The 15,949-nt window shown below is 49.0% G+C and overlaps 1 protein-coding gene across 1 annotated transcript in view; it reads left to right on the top strand.

Moving 5' to 3' along the window:
- The first annotated feature begins 1,111 nt into the window (after positions 1–1,111).
- Positions 1,112–15,949, top strand: part of CACNA1I (calcium voltage-gated channel subunit alpha1 I) — a 141,517-nt gene continuing 126,679 nt past the window's right edge. The window contains 2 exon segments of the mRNA XM_030546703.1: positions 1,112–1,228; positions 7,144–7,277. Coding sequence (XP_030402563.1) covers positions 1,136–1,228; positions 7,144–7,277 — 227 coding nt within the window. The 5' untranslated portion in view covers positions 1,112–1,135.

Raw genomic sequence — 15,949 nt, forward strand, 5'->3', positions numbered from 1 at the left:
AGCTGTGGGATTTTCTTGTTGTGTAGACATCCCCGTAAAGGATTGACACCTACTGTAAAGGGGGGTTAGTATAAGTGAAATCCAGGCCCTCAGTCTGTTTAGTTGGGAAAGGAGAAGAATAAGAGAAGAGCGGTATATAGTTCTGAAGGGTATAGAGAAGGTCATTCAAGCACTCCTGTTTACACTGCCCCCTAATGTAGAAATGGAGCAGTACTTGATGAAATTAAAAGACAATTCGTTAAAAACAAATAGAAGGAAACACTTTTTAATGTAAAATATAATTAGCCAGCGTAACTCACTGCTGCTGGCTATTATTGAAGCAGATATCTTAGTTTAAACAAAGGATTCAACATTTTTTGTGAATAAGTGTAGCATCTGCAGGGACACCAATGTAGCTAAGAAAACAATTACAAGGACTATCAATCCTCATGCTTCTGGGCATAAACTGATCACCAGCTGGGGTCAGGAATACAATTTTCCCCTGTGGTGATAGTATAGCACAATTAGGCACATCATGGAAGTTTTATTCAACATTGATCACTGTTGGAGGCAGAATAACAGTTTAGATAGACAATTGATCTGTTCCATTATGGCAGTTCCATGTTTCTAAGTTCTTATCAAGGAGAGAAAATGATTTCTAGGCTTTGAAACCTTAAGCTGTAATCTCTCCAGGAGAGACTCTTACTTCTAGGTTCTACTCCATTGTGTTGGATGAACCCTGTCCTCATATGCTGAAGACCTTTGCAGTTTTTGAGTGGAAGGCATGATAGGAAATCTGTTTCTTTTACACTTAAGTTGTAACAATTCAGCAAACCACTGAAACAGGAAGTTGGTGTGTGTCTTTGTTTAACAATGGATGTTAATTTGCATAAATAGCCTACAATGCTTTGAGTTACTTGAATCTGTCCCTAAAATGAGTTTCAACTTGTTTTTATTCCTGGAATGGAATGGGAGGAGGAGGGTAAAGGAGGGAGACAGAAAATATAGGGATTGATGACTTGGCTATTCTATCACCTGGAATTTTGTTTTCTTTAAAGGTGTCTATTTTGTCATCCTGAGTTTTAGGTTCTGTTTACCCTAGCTGAGTTTTCCTTGACTCTTTATTCTCCCTTGCACTTGGTTCGAGTGTGTCAGCATGATGGTGATTCTACTGAACTGTGTTACCCTGGGGATGTACCAGCCTTGTGATGATATGGACTGCCTCAATGACCGGTGCAAGATCTTGCAGGTAAGCAGTCTCCTGCCCCTTAATGGGAGAAGGTGCTGTGATGGAGTAGGGGCTGTCTGTGTGGGGAATGGGAGAGCAGGGGAGGACTTTAGGGGATGGACGATACCGGAGCCTGTAACGTGGGGAGCGGCGAGCACCCAGGCCTGTGAGTGGCCAGCAGGAAGATGTATGCCAAGTGGCACAAGTGTGACCTGCTGAAGCTGTGCAAGCAGAGGGGGCTGTGCCCAGGGAGGCGCACCAAGGACCAGCTGATTGCCCAGCTGGAGCAGGGAGACCGCATGAATGAACGGAGCCCTGTCTCTGAGGGAAGTAGCCGGGCAGATGCAGCGCAGGCACCAATGTCTGTCCCCGCTGGGAGTGGTCAGCCTTTGGACGAGGGCTTCCCGAGACCCCCCCCTTCCTAGGCCTAGAGGAAGGGCGAGGAGGAGCCCAGTGAATACCGAGGGCACCATGACCCCCCCGGCCAGCAGGGGACCCTCCCGGCGAAGCTCACCCCCGAGCAGGGGATCCTCCCGGCGACGCTCAGCATCCGTGGAGCGGATGCGGCTGGAATATGAAAGGGAGCTGAAATGGGAGGAGCTCAGGTTAAAGAGGCAAGAGCTGGAGGAGAAGGTGAAACAGCGTAAACATGAGGAGAACCAGCGTAAACATGAGGAGAACCAGCGTAAACATGAACGGGAGGAGAAGGAGAACCAGCGTAAACATGAGCTGGACCTGGCCCAGCTGAGGAGCAGTGAGGCCCCGGCTGCGGTGAGTGAGGGGGGACCCAAGCCTACAAAGAGCTTTGATAAGCACTTGCTGCCCCGGCGTAAGGAGGGGGAGGACATAGATACCTTCCTGATGGCCTTTGAGAATGCCTGCGAGCTGCACAGGGTTGACCATACAGACAGGATCGCAGTTCTCACCCCCTTACTGGACTCCACAGCCGTGGAGGTGTACAGCCGACTGAAAGGGGCGGAGGCAGGGGACTACGAACTGTTCAAACAGGCCCTGCTCCGCGAGTTTGGGCTGACTCCTGAGATGTACCAGAAAAAGTTCCGGAGTCAGCGTAAAACCTGTAAGGTCACATACCTACAACTGGTCAACCGGGTGCAGGGGTATGCCCACAAGTGGACAGCTGGGGCCCAAACTAAAGAGGACCTGCTTGACCTATTCATACTGGAGCACCTGTACGAGCAGTGCCCGTCTGACTTGAGGCTGTGGTTGATGGACCAGAAGCCGGAGAACCCACAGCACGCAGGCCAGCTAGCCAACCATTTTGTGGACAGTCGGGAAGGGGATGGCAGGGAGGAGTCTCAAAAGAGCAGGCCTGCCTCAACGCAGAGAGAGAGTCATCATGGGACCTCCCAAAAGGGGCCTATGGAGAACCCCCCCAAAAGGGGAACATCCAGCATCAGGTCCCTCCGACCCACTCAAGGGGACCCACGAGATGTGGGCTGCTATCGCTGTTGCCAACGAGGCCCCCAAGCTCAGGGACGGACCAAGCAGACCCAACCCGCAGAGGGTGGACTGGGTAAAAACCCAATCGGAGGAGGGACTACATTCCCAGGAAAGGGGGGCTGGCAACATACCACCTATGAAGGAGGGAGGAGGTCCCTAGGTCAGCTCCTCTGGGGGGCTGGATGCTCCAGACTCCGGGTTTTTGGTTTACCGAGTGGGCGTGGGGCTGCCCCTCCGGAAAGAGTGCATTGTTTCCTTGGAGGTAGATGGGAGGGAGGTCACTGGGTACTGCGACACGGGCGCAGAGGTGACGCTGGCCCAGCCCGAGGTGGTGGCCTCAGATCGGATGGTGCCCGACACCTACCTGACCCTGATGGGCATGGGCGGGACCCCATTCAAGGTGCCCGTGGCGAGGGTACACCTGAAGTGGGGGGCCAAGGAGGGCCCCAAGGATGTGGGGGTACACCCATATTTGCCCACGGACGTGTTAATGGGAGGGGACCTCGAGGACTGGCCTAGTAACACCCAAAGTGCCCTAGTCGTGACTCGTAGTCAGAGTCGGCAAAGGGCACTGCACCCCGACAACGGGGAAGATACTCGACCCGAGGTGCAGGACCCTAACCCAGGGGGCGGGGAACGCCCAGGGGCACGGTTCAGAGAGACTGCGGCCTCAGACCCAGCCAGCAAGAGAGAGCCAGTCCCCATCCCTGTCCCAGCTGCTGAGTTCCAGGACGAGTTGCAGAAAGATCCCTCCTTGCGGAAGCCCAGGGACCGGGCTGACCTTAGTGTGGTACAGACCATGAGGAGAGGTTGCAAGGGGTTCCTGTACCGAGAATGGGCTCCCCCAGGGGAAGTAGAGTCATGGGGGATCAGGAGGCAGCTGGTGGTCCCCCAGAAGTTTCGCCACAAGCCGCTGTACCTGGCCCATGACATTCCTCTCGCAGGACACCAGGGAATCCGGCGCACCAGGCAGAGGCTGCTACAGAACTTTTACTGGCCAGGGGTCTTTACCCAGGTCCGACAGTACTGCCAATCCTGTGACCCCTGCCAGAGGGTGGGGAAGGCCCGGGACAAGGGGAAAGCGTCTTTGAGGCCTTTACTCATCATAGAAGAACCTTTCCAGAAGGTGGCCATGGACATAGTGGGACCCCTCAGCAAGACGACCCGGTCAAGGAAGAAATACATCCTGGTGGTGGTGGATTTTGCCACTCGCTACCCTGAGGCGGTGGCCTTGTTCTCTATCGAAGCAGACACAGTGGCAGATGCGCTGCTGACAATTTTCAGCCGGGTGGGGTTCCCCAAGGAGGTCTTAACGGATCAGGGGTCCAACTTCATGTCGGCCTTGCTCTGGTCCTTATGGCAGAAATGTGGGGTCCAGCACAACTGGGCCTCAGCGTGTCAACCCCAGTCCAACGGGCTGGTGGAAAGATTCAACGGGATGCTGAAGATGATGCTAAAAACATTTATGAATCAGCACCCGCAGAATTGGGACAAGTACTTACCTCACTTGCTGTTCGCGTACAGGGAGGTAGGTACCCCAGGAATCTACCGGGTTTTCACCTTTCCAACTGTTGTATGGAAGGCGGGTAAGGGGGCCCCTAGACCTGATGAGAGACGAATGGGAGGGGAAGGCCGCTCCCGAGGGAGAGTCAGTGATGGAGTATGTCCTGACCTTCCGGGAAAGACTGGCCAAGCTCATGGGCCTGGCCAGGGAGAATCTGGCCCAAGCCCAGAGGAGGCAGAAGGTCTGGTATGACCGCACGGCACGGGCCCGTGCCTTCGCCACCGGGGATCAGGTGATGGTTCTCATCCCCGTGAGAAGAAACAAACTCCAGGCTGCCTAGGAAGGGCCCTTCAAGGTTATCAAGCAACTGAATGAGGTAAACTATGTGGTGGAGCTGTCAAACCGGGCACATCACCGTTGGGTGTACCATGTGAACATGATGAAACCATACTATGACAGGGGGAATGTGGTGTTGGCCGTGTGTGGACATTGGGAGGGGCAGGGAGATGACCCCTTAGTGGATCTATTCCTGGGGACAAAAGCTGGTTCCCCCCTGGAGGCGATTCCCCTCTCTGATCAGCTGACCACGGGCCAGCACGCTAAGATCAGGGGGGTGCTGCATCTATACCAACAGCTGTTTTCCAACCAGCCTGGATGCACTAATTTGACTGTCCACCGGGTGGAGACTGGGTCACATCCCCCTATAAGATGCTCCCCTTTTCGGGTCACTGGTAAAACTGCCCAGGATCTTGAAAGAGAGGTCAGGGACATGCTGGCTTTGGGGGTGATCCAGCCGTCTTCCAGCCCTTGGGCCTCGCCAGTGGTGCTGGTCCCCAAGAAGGATGGGTCATTCCAGTTCTGTGTGGACTATCGAAAGCTCAATGCCATCACCGTATCTGATGCCTACCCCATGCCCAGGCCTGACGAGCTCCTAGACAAGCTGGGAGGTGCTCGGTACCTCACCGCTATGGATCTTACAAAGGGCTACTGGCAAGTGCCGCTGGACGAAGATGCCAGGCTGAAATTGGCCTTTATCACCCCTCTCCGGCTCTATGAGTTTCTGACCCTGCCCTTCGGCCTCAAGGGAGCGCCTGCCACCTTCCAGCGCCTGGTGGATAAGCTACTGAGGGGGATGGAGAATTTTGCCGTGGCGTATATTGATGACATCTGCGTCTTCAGCCAGACCTGGGAGGACCACATGTCCCAGGTTAAACAAGTCCTGGACCGACTCCAAAAGGCTGGGTTAACAGTAAAGGCTGAGAAGTGCAAGGTGGGGATGGCTGAAGTATCTTACCTGGGCCATCGGATGGGGAGCGGCTGCCTGAAGCCAGAACCAGCCAAGGTGGAGGTGATCAGAGACTGGCCTGCTCCCCAAACCAAAAAGCAAGTCCAGGCCTTTATTGGGATGGCGGGGTACTATCGAAGGTTCGTGCCCAACTTTAGTGCCATAGCCGGCCCCATCACTGAACTGTGCAAAAAGGGGAAGCCAGACCAGGTGATCTGGACTGAGCAGTGCCAAGAGGCTTTCCGGGCACTGAAGGAGGCTCTGGTTAGTGGCCCAGTTCTGGCAAACCCAGATTTTGACAAACCCTTTATGGTGTTCACCGACGCCTCAGACACGGGACTGGGGGCAGTGTTAATGCAGGAGGATAAAAAGGGGGAGACACACCCCATCGTGTACCTGAGTAAGAAGCTGCTACCCTGGGAGCAAAACTACGCGGCCATCGAGAAGGAATGCCTGGCCATGCTGTGGGCCCTTAAGAAGCTAGAGCCATATCTCTTTGGGCGACACTTCACCGTGTACACCGACCACTCTCCTCTGACCTGGCTGCACCAGATGAAAGGAGCCAATGCCAAGCTCCTGAGGTGGAGCCTGCTCCTGCAGGACTATGAAATGGACGTGGTCCACGTGAAGGGAAGTGCCAACCTGATAGCGGACGCGTTGTCCCGGAGAGGGGGCCCTGAACTTCCCCAGGTCACTGGGCAGAGTGACCCCGCTTAGTTCAGTCTCGAAGGGGGGAGAGATGTGATGGAGTAGGGGCTGTCTGTGTGGGGAATGGGAGAGCAGGTTAGGACTTTAGGGGATGGACGATACCGGAGCCTGTAACCTGAGCTAGGTAAGGGAGGGGAAAGGTCAGCACCTTTGCCTGGGAAGGGGGACAAAGGAAGGGAGTGGCAGGAGGGAAGCAGTTTTGAGTTTGGGCTTGGGGCTGTGTGGGCGGAATTCAGGGTATCCTAGCTAGGATCCAAGCACCCTGAAAGCCCAGAAGGACTTGATGGAGGGGTCCTGACTGTGCCTGCAAGCTCTGCTGTAACCTGTGTTCCTGTTGTCCAATAAACCTTCTGTTTTACTGGCTGGCTAAGAGTCACTGTGGGTCCCAAGAAGATGGGTGCAGGGCCGGACTCCTCACACTCTGTGACAGGTGCACCATTGGTTGAGGCTCAGGCCAGTGTTCTAATTGTTATGTCTGATGTTTCCCTTCCATCTGCACTTAGTTTTTTCTGGAAAAGGGTGGCAAGGACTGATTGGGGGGAGAGAGAAAATTGGGGACAATTGTACTGGGGCCCTGAGCACAGGGCCCACCCCCAAACGTCTTAAAGTCTGTTTAAATAAAGTGAAATGGGAGGTGGTGGGACGCCAGCAAACATGGTGTAGCAGAGCCTCAAATTTCTCTCAATAAGGATACCCATAGCAACATACTAGCTTGCTTTAAAAAAATCACAAGAGTTTGCCAGAGAGAGAGAGATTGAATGTAGTCTATGGTACTAGAATATAGATAGTTCACTTATATTCTATGTATTCCTATTCATCCAGCCATGTTCAGAGGCAACTTGTTCAGCACCTCCACTGTCAGTCACTCATTTTTGTGCACACTGAAATTTATAGTCATCTATACACTCTAAACTGTAGACCAAAAGGGCAGCAAGCACTTGTTAAACTTACCCTTCATTTTCCCTATGGCTCCTTCAGGTATTTGATGATTTCATCTTCATCTTCTTTGCAATGGAGATGGTGCTGAAGATGGTGGCCCTTGGGATCTTTGGCAGGAAGTGTTACCTTGGAGACACCTGGAACCGCCTGGATTTCTTCATTGTGATGGCTGGGTAGGTTAACTGTTTTTGGTGTTTTCACAGTGTTGGAGTGCTGGAGTGCTGCATGCAGTTGGGATATGGTCCCCATCTCAGAGTTGTGGCAAGCAGGGCTTTAGAGCGCAGCCTGGAGCTGGAGGGCGGAGCAGCTTCGCAGCGGAACTGCAGGTTTTTGCCTGGAGTTGGAGCGGAGCCAGAGCACAGCTCCAAAGCCCTGGTGGCAAGTGGTGGAAGAGAATAGAAAGTTTTTGGGGTATTTTTACACATAGGAACAGATTCAGCTCCCATTTACTTTAGTGAAAGGCCAGAAGAATTCCTGTGAAGTCAACATTGCTACTCTTGATTTGCCCTGCTGTAACTGAGAACAAAACTAGCTGAAGTGTTTGTGGCTGTGTTGCTTTGTGGGCATCATCCCTGAGAAACTGGAATCATGCATGTGCTCAGTTCAGCAGGATTGCGGAGAAACAAGTAGACAATGAGGGCCAGGCCTTCCACTCGTGTGAATTGGTGTAACTTTCTCAGTGCAGGGGAGCTAAGCTGATTTACATCAGCTGAAACTCTGGCTCTGAAACCCAGCAACCTTTTTTAACGTAATTGGGCCAATGAGGCCGTGGTCCAAATCAGTGCAACCGCTCTGCTTCCACTGGCTCAGCTTTAAGATTAAAAGCATCCTTTTAGAAACTGGGGGTTTCTGCCTGTGCATCACATCAGTCCACCCTACAGCACCTTAGGGACAAGTTGACATTTGAGCATTTTTAACAACAAAGTTGCTATGGTGAAGCTCTGATTTCCACTTCCCAAGCCTCTGCGCATGCACAGCCAAAAGCCCGTAAGGATTGCCACTTGAATGTGTGGTGAAATTTCACTCCTTGCACTGGGGAGTGCAGCTTGTTTCTAATCAAATTGCCCCATGGCAGAAATTTTGCTGTTTACAGAAGAAAATATGGCTGTTTGGTTTTTTTCCCCTTTTTTTTACAGCAAACAAATCACAAATCGCTCCTTTCTAGAGGTATCCCCACCTCCCTTTTCCTCCCTGCAGGGAATAGCCAGCTTTCATCGTCATCTAGAATGCAGTGTATCACTGGTTGAGCTGGCAGAGCTGTTCAGGCTTACCCCCGCACAACTGTTCCCCAGGGTGAATAATAGGAACATCTTTTACATTTGTTTTTAATACACCTGTCTGCAACAAGGCTTGAAAGATGTTTCCCTTTGGGTGTGAGGACTATTGTCTTCTGATGCACTAAACTGAGACCTTCAAACTCATTTAATTTGTTGTCTGAGAGATGAAGATAGGTGCCCAGCGGTGAAATCAGCCTGTACCTAAAAGAGAATGGAGGAAAATGAAAGATCTTGTGTTTCAACACTGAAAACAATGTGGCTGAGATGGGAAGAGCCTTCCCATCTTCCAATTCCTGAGCCTGGTGTTTCAGTCATTAGAGTCTTTAATTAAACTGACCCCACATTGTGGTGAGCAGGAGTTAATCGATGGAAAATAAGTTAAAACAACTGAATCATGTTGCATTACACATCCCAGCGTACTGGTTCTGAGCCTCCTTAACAACAAGGTACAGCTGAGCATATGGAGGGGGTAGTGTAGTGGCATAGAAGTGATGTTAAAGGAGGGATAGCAAAGGTCAGATTTCTGAATTGCAAGAGGACAATAAGTGCATTTGAATGGAGTGTCTTGGAGCTGGTTGTATTTCTCTGATCATGTTAAGATCTCTCAGAACCACTCTGTCATTCAGGTTGGGATTAAGACTCCATTCCAGGTGGACACAGAAATCCAGTTCCTTGACTTGGAATGAGGAGACTGGGAAATGGATGGGTTGTCCCTGTCTGATGCTAAGCGGCATATCCCATTAGGAAATGCCATTCACCTTTCCATGTCCAATGCCAGCACCAGAGATGCTAGACTGGAACCTCAAATCTGAACCCCTTCTGCATGGGCACCACGTAGAAGAGCCTCCCCAAAATAAAACAGGCTGGCCAAGCAGGAGGCAAATGCCGGATGCAGGTCACCTTCCTTTGGAAGTGCACTAGCCCACTTCCTTTGTGCTCTGGGAGCAAGAGTGCCAGAAGCTCCCTGGAAATGGTGGAGCAACCAGTGTCTGGACCATGGCCCTGCTCCTAAGGCAGGAACCTTGGGGTGGCACCAGGCTCACTGGCTGCTTTCCCTGGTCACATTAAGGTGTGCAAGTGGCTCGCATGCTCCCGGACAGGAGTCTCTTTTATGCAGTAGTGTGCGCATAGGTGCTGGAACTAGGGGTGCTGGGGTGCTGCCACGCTCCCTGGCTTGAAGTGGTTTCAATTATATCCAGGGTTTACAGTTTGGTTCAATGGCTCTCAGCACCCCCACTACACAAATTGTTCCAGCACTGCTGGGTGTGTGTCTCTTGTCCAGGAGCGTGCGAGCTGCTTGCACACAGTAGTGTGAGCAGGGAGAGCTGCCGGTGAGTCTGGTGCTGCCGCAGTGGGCAGAGCTGGAGGTGGTACAGCCACTCTGGAGGAGCTGTCTGGGCTGGGCGTTGGCTCCTGCAAGCGACGGCCTGATATGCTACTGCTTTCTTCGTTGTGGTTCCTAGCAGAGCCCTGCAGCTCCACGGATATCCACTCTATATCTGCAAACATCTGCATCCACGGATATAAATTTGTATCTGTGCAGGGATCTAAGATTTAAGCTATTTTATAATGTATATATTATGTTATCTGTCAGAGAGAGAGAGAGAGACATTAGTGCTGTGTAAGAACTAGTTGTTGTTATTTGTTGTTTTGTTATCTGAAATCCCTTAATGTTGCTTATGCAATTTGGATGTGATCAGACTAATGTTTGCCATCAAAATCTGAATGCAAGCTTTTATTCAGCCTCAAACTCAACCCTGGAACCCCAGTTCTGATTCAGCCTCCAACCCAATTCCTTGCGTAACCTGTCCAAAATCCAAACCTCTCCTTGCTGGCTCATCTCTGACTAGAACTGACTCCGTTAGGAACCTCTGTTCACTTGGAAGTCCCATGGAAATCCTTGACACTAGGTCCTCATGTCTCCTATCTCATTTAATTATATCCTAAATCAGAATCAAGTCATTCCTCTCCCCTGCCCTGTTCTGCAGACCATGTCTTGTTCCAAATCAATTCCATGGCAGAACTCTCATTGACTTCAATAGGACTCAGATTTGGCTCAAAGAAGGAAAGTGTGGTATTGGGGAGATAGTAGAACTAGGCACCATCAGGCTCCTCTCCTCAAGCCAAGGGAAAAGCAAACACCTCACCTGCCCCAAAATAAACACCCACCCAGTCCACCAGACCGAGAGGCCAGGATTAAAAGATCACCCTGTGGCCAGAAAAAACAGAGGAACAACAGACAGTTGGGGAGACTATCCTACGGGGTATTCCTGGATGGTCTAAATTACCTCCCTCTGACTGTATGCAACAATAGTATCCTTTATCCAGAAAAGAAAAATGCGGCAAAAACAAAAAGAACAGTCATTTGCTGATAAATCACTCCAAACAGTGTTTTGGTTGCATAAACTTGGTTCACTTATTCATTAGTTCAAGTCATTTATTTGTTCGGTCATTTTTTCTCTCGCTCTCTTTTCACTACCTTTAGAAAGCCAGAATTTATAGTTTTAGTTAGCTGAATTTCCTTGTCTGCCCCCCTGCCCTGCTCTCCCTTTCTCCCCACACAATCCAGCCGCTCAAGGAAGAAGACTTCGTTGTCACTAAAAATGTTCAGTTTCCATGGGAATGGAAGCTGACATCACCAGAACTTTCTCCCCCTTCCCTCCCTAATATTTGAAGTAGATTAGGAAAAAAAAAAAAACAACAAAACCCAAACCAGCCCTCACTAAGTCAATATTTTCCTTCTTTATTATTCCTCTTAAGAAATCTGCAAGCTCCCAAAATGGACACAGCTGTTGCAGGGTGAAAGAACACATATGCCTGTGTGCACATGGGCGATGAGGCTGCAATCTGACTTGTAGATATTCCAGCCTTCAACTAGTCACTGGATGACAGTAGTCTCCAGGTACCCAGATGTCTGATGTGGGTTGCAGTTGTCACCAACTATCCTGGTGGGATGCCGTCCTCTCCACCTTTTGCTTTAGATATTATCTCCTGTGATTTATGGCCTGCATTTCCAAAAAATGTCTAGTGATTTTGCGTGCTGGATTTTGTGCGTGCTCAACTTGAGACAGCTTAATGGGACGTGGAAAATGAGGCTCCTTTTAGGGTCTCAAGTTTGGGCACCCAAAATCACTAATCACTCTGGAGAATGTAGGTCAGTGTCTCCAGACCTAGGCCACCAATTTTGGGGATGGAATATTCACTCTATCTGTCCTGATCTGGCAGCTCACTGCCTATAAATAGTGATGTATTTACTTCCCTTGTCCTAATCAATTTTTGTGTGTGTGTGCGCGCGCGAGAGCGCTTGAGGTTGGAGGGGGTCACTGCCTGTTCAGGATGAGGAATTCACTCTGAATGTCCTGCTCTGAGGGTTGCCAGTTAGCTGAGGTTTTATATAATCATGCCACCTTCCTGTATCTGTGGGGGGATCACTTCCTATTTAGGGAGGAGTGTTTACTCTTCCTGTCCTGATCCTAGATGCCATTATTACCTGTCCTTGGGGGGATGTTAACTTTATCTCTGATCTGTTTTGTGGGGCCTACTATAAGCCCAGATTGGGATATTCATGTGACCTGTCCTTACATGCGCATATGTGTGTGTGTGTGCAGGTTGAGGGAAAAGGGCTGATGTTCATAGATTACTCCGGGGTTATCCCCATTCTGTATCTGGCCTTGGTTTGAAAAAGTTTATAGTCGTTCATGTTCTCCTTAGGCATTTCAGCTACCACCTCTGCTAAAGGTCCACTGAGCTGTGGCCTCAATTCTACCATGTACTGGTCTTCAGAGATGCGGTACCCAAGACAGGGTCTTTCAAAATTTTCCAAGAAGGCCTCGGTGTCATCACCTGCCTTGTAGGTGGGAAATTTCCTGGGATGTGGAACCATAATTGGTGAAGGGTTGTTAGGATTGGCTGGAGCCTGTTGCTTAGCCTTTTCTAATTCCATGGCCTGTTGGTGGGCTTCTCTCTGGAGTTCCATCTCTTTTTGTTGTTTTTCCATGTCTCGGCGGTAGGCCACCTCTTCTTCTTTTAGTTTTCTGTGGTGGACTGCATTTTTGGCGTCTTGTTCTCTTTTATGGGCTGCCTGTTTGATCTGTTCTTCTCTTTCTTTCAGCTCCACCTCTTTTTCTCTTTTTTCCAGTTGTCGCCTGTGTTCTGCTTCTTTGCTTTGTGCTTTGGCCTCCATTTTTGCCTTAGAAGTCATGGTTCCTGTTTTCTTGTGTTGGGATGCCCTCCGGTGTTTATTGTCTGAACTGCAGGCTCTGTTGCTTCCTGGGGTCTGCCTAGCAACAGTGCCTTTTTCCCTTTCTTCCTCTAGCTAATCTTTTCAATGTAAAGTAAACCAGAAAAACCACTTTATTTGCATGTGTATAGTGCTTGTATTTGCCTCCTAATGGGAGTGCTATTGTCTGACAAAAGACCTGTTTGTCACAGCTTAATGGTTCCTTGCTTAATATGCAAGCCAAAAACTGCCAGAGAGAGCAGAAAAAAAATTCTCTCTGGTTCCTTTTAAAACCAAACCGTTCCTCTCTGCTTAAAAGCCCCTAGCAGAGAAAAGAAAAATATAATATTCCTACTGGCTTCTGGATTCTATCTTTCCCACAAACGCTGCCACTCATATCATAAACCTAGTCCCAGATTTGGACCTTAGCGTCCAAAATATGGGGGTTAGCATGAAAACCTCCAAGCTTAGTTACCAGCTTGGACCTGGTAAAGCTGCCACTACCCAAAAAATTTGAGTGTTTTGGGGCACTCTGGTCCCCCCAAAAACCTTCCCTGGGGACCCCAAGACCCAAATCCCTTGAGTCTCACAACAAAGGGAAATAAACCTTTTCCCTTCCCCCCTCCAGGTGTTCCTGGAGAGACGCACAGAAGCAAGCTCTGTGAATCTAAACAGAGGGATTCCACCCTCCCCGTTCCCAGCCTTGGAAAACAGAAGTACCGAGAGCTAATCTCTCTTCCCCCCTCACCCAGAGGGAATGCAAAGTCAGGCTAGTAAATCTAACACACACAGATTTCCCCCTGACTTCTTCCTCCCACCAATTCCCTGGTGAGCACAGACTCAATTCCCTGGAGTTCCCCACTAAAGAAAAACTCCAACTGGTCTTAAAAAGAAAGCTTTATGTAAAAAGAAAGAAAAATACATAAAAATGGTCTCTCTGTATCAAGGTGACAAATACAGGGTCAATTGCTTAAAAGAAATATGAATAAACAGCCTTATTCAAAAAGAATACAATTCAAAACACTCCAGCAACTATACCCAGGTAAATACAAAAGAAAACAATAGAAACCTTACTGCCTTACTATATTTGTACTTACAACTTGGAAACAGAAGATTAGAAAGCAGGAAACTGAAATCCTCTCATAGCCGAGAGAGAGACAGACAGAAGACCCAAAAACAAAGGACTCACACACAACCTTCCCTCCACCCAGACCGGAAAGAGTCTGGTTTCCTGATTGGTCCTCTGGTCAGGTGTTTCAGGTACTTCTTTCCAGGTGTAAGAGACATTAACCCTTAGCTATCTGTTTATGACAATCATCTAGTCTGACCTCTTGTGTAACAAAGGCCTTAGGACTCAGGGTGCCTGGGGCAGCCCTCACTGGAAATGCCAAGGTTAGGGCAGGCTGCAAAAGGGAGAACACGTACTCCCAAGACTGGTGGGTAACACTGAAGTTAAACTCCCCAACCAGTCACAAACTGTGCTTCTGATCAGGGCCAGCTCCAGGCCCCAGCACGCCAAGCACGTGCTTGGGGCGGCATGCCGCTGGGGGCGCTCTCCCGGTCGCCGGGAGGGTGGCAGGCGGCTCCGGTGGCCCTCCCGCAGGCGTGCCTGTGGAGGGTCTGCTGGTCCCGCGGGGCCGGCGAGTGGCAGAGCGCCCCCCCGGCGTGCCACCGTGCTTGGGGCGGCGAAATGGCTAGAGCCGGCCCTGCTTCTGATCACCCACACTGGTTATCAAGAAGCAAAAAATAAATCACCCAGCCCCCTTTATTGTATTGAAATTCTCTGGTTCCCAGTCAATACATAGGTCCAATACAGTGAGCAGTTATTTAAAAAACTCTGCTCACATATACAAAATGTTCTTCTGACGCCAAAGGGTCAGCCCCGTTACCAGGTCAGTATAGGTTTGGATCTTACCGAAAATACTACACTGCCAGCCAGTCCTTTAGTGTCTAAAACTAAAGGTTTATTATCAAGAAAAATGAAAGAACAAGAAGAGAGATGTTAAATAGTACAGCAATCACATACATACAAAGACTTCAAAGTCCATATATCAGGTTCTTAGCAGTATTGGTGAGTTTGCAGCTTGAAAGTTCCTCTGGAACACATCCACAGCTTGGATGTATCATTCAGTCCTTTGTTCAGAGCTTCGGTTTGCAGAAAAGTTACACCAGAGGGAAGAAGCAGGACTGAAGACAAGAAGCAGGACTGATGACAAAATGGAGATGATGCAGCTGCCATTTATAGTCTTTTTGCCATGTGTCTGGTACTTCCTTTGTTTCAAACACAACAAACTCATAGTACATGTCATTGAAAGGCCTTTGAGTTCTTTCCATAGGCATGCTGAGTCGTAAGGTATAGTCTTGGCTCCCTTCAGTGGGTGTATTGTACAGCTGATGTCCCTTGATGGGCCATCAGGCAGGCCTAGTGCTGGTGCTATTATCTCTGGGGAGGGGTCACCCAGAAACATAGCACAAGGTTGGAAATACAGATACACCCTACATATCTACAACTCATAATACAAAGGTGTTACAAACATATGAGCAAGATCATCATACTTGGCAAATTGTGACATTTTTGCAGATACCTCACATGGCAAATCTGGCACGATTCATTGCAATTTTATAATATTGGTATCAACAATATCATAAAGTGTCTCCCATATTCCATATTGCGTCACACAAGATTCTTCTTGAAGTGTGAGCACCAGACCTGGACACAATATTCCAGTAGCAGATGCATCAGTGCTTAATGCAGAGGTCAGAGAACCTCTTTACTTTTATTTAATATTCTTGTTAATGCATCCAAGGATCACAGTAGCACAGGGTCACACTAGGAACTTATGTTCAGCTGGATTATCCACCATGACCCCCCTATTTTTTTCAGAGTCACTGCTTACTAGAATAGAGTCCCTCATCCTGTAAGTATGTCCTTCATCTTTTTTCCTCGATGTCTGATCTTACATTTGACTGCGTTGAAATGTATATTGTTTGCTCCAGATTGCTCTGTATCAGTGACCTGACTTCATTATTTGCCACTCCCTCTACCATTGTGTCACTTGCAAATTTTACCAGTAATGATTTTTTTTCCAAGTCAGTGAGCCAATTTTTAATCCATTTAATCTGTGCCATGTTGATTTTGTGGTTTTCTAGTTGTGTCAATACTATTATAGTCTTTATCAACAAACCCTGCAATAATATCAAGATAGTTTGATAAGATCTATTTTCCATGAGCCCATGTTGATTGGAATTAATTATATTACCCTCCTTAATTCTTTATTAATTGAATCCCATATCAGCTGTCCCATTAATTTGCCTGAGATCTATGAGGGATCATGGGTCTCAAACCTAG

The sequence above is a fragment of the Gopherus evgoodei genome, chromosome 1 (assembly GCF_007399415.2).
Source record: "Gopherus evgoodei ecotype Sinaloan lineage chromosome 1, rGopEvg1_v1.p, whole genome shotgun sequence".
NCBI lineage: Eukaryota > Metazoa > Chordata > Testudines > Testudinidae > Gopherus > Gopherus evgoodei.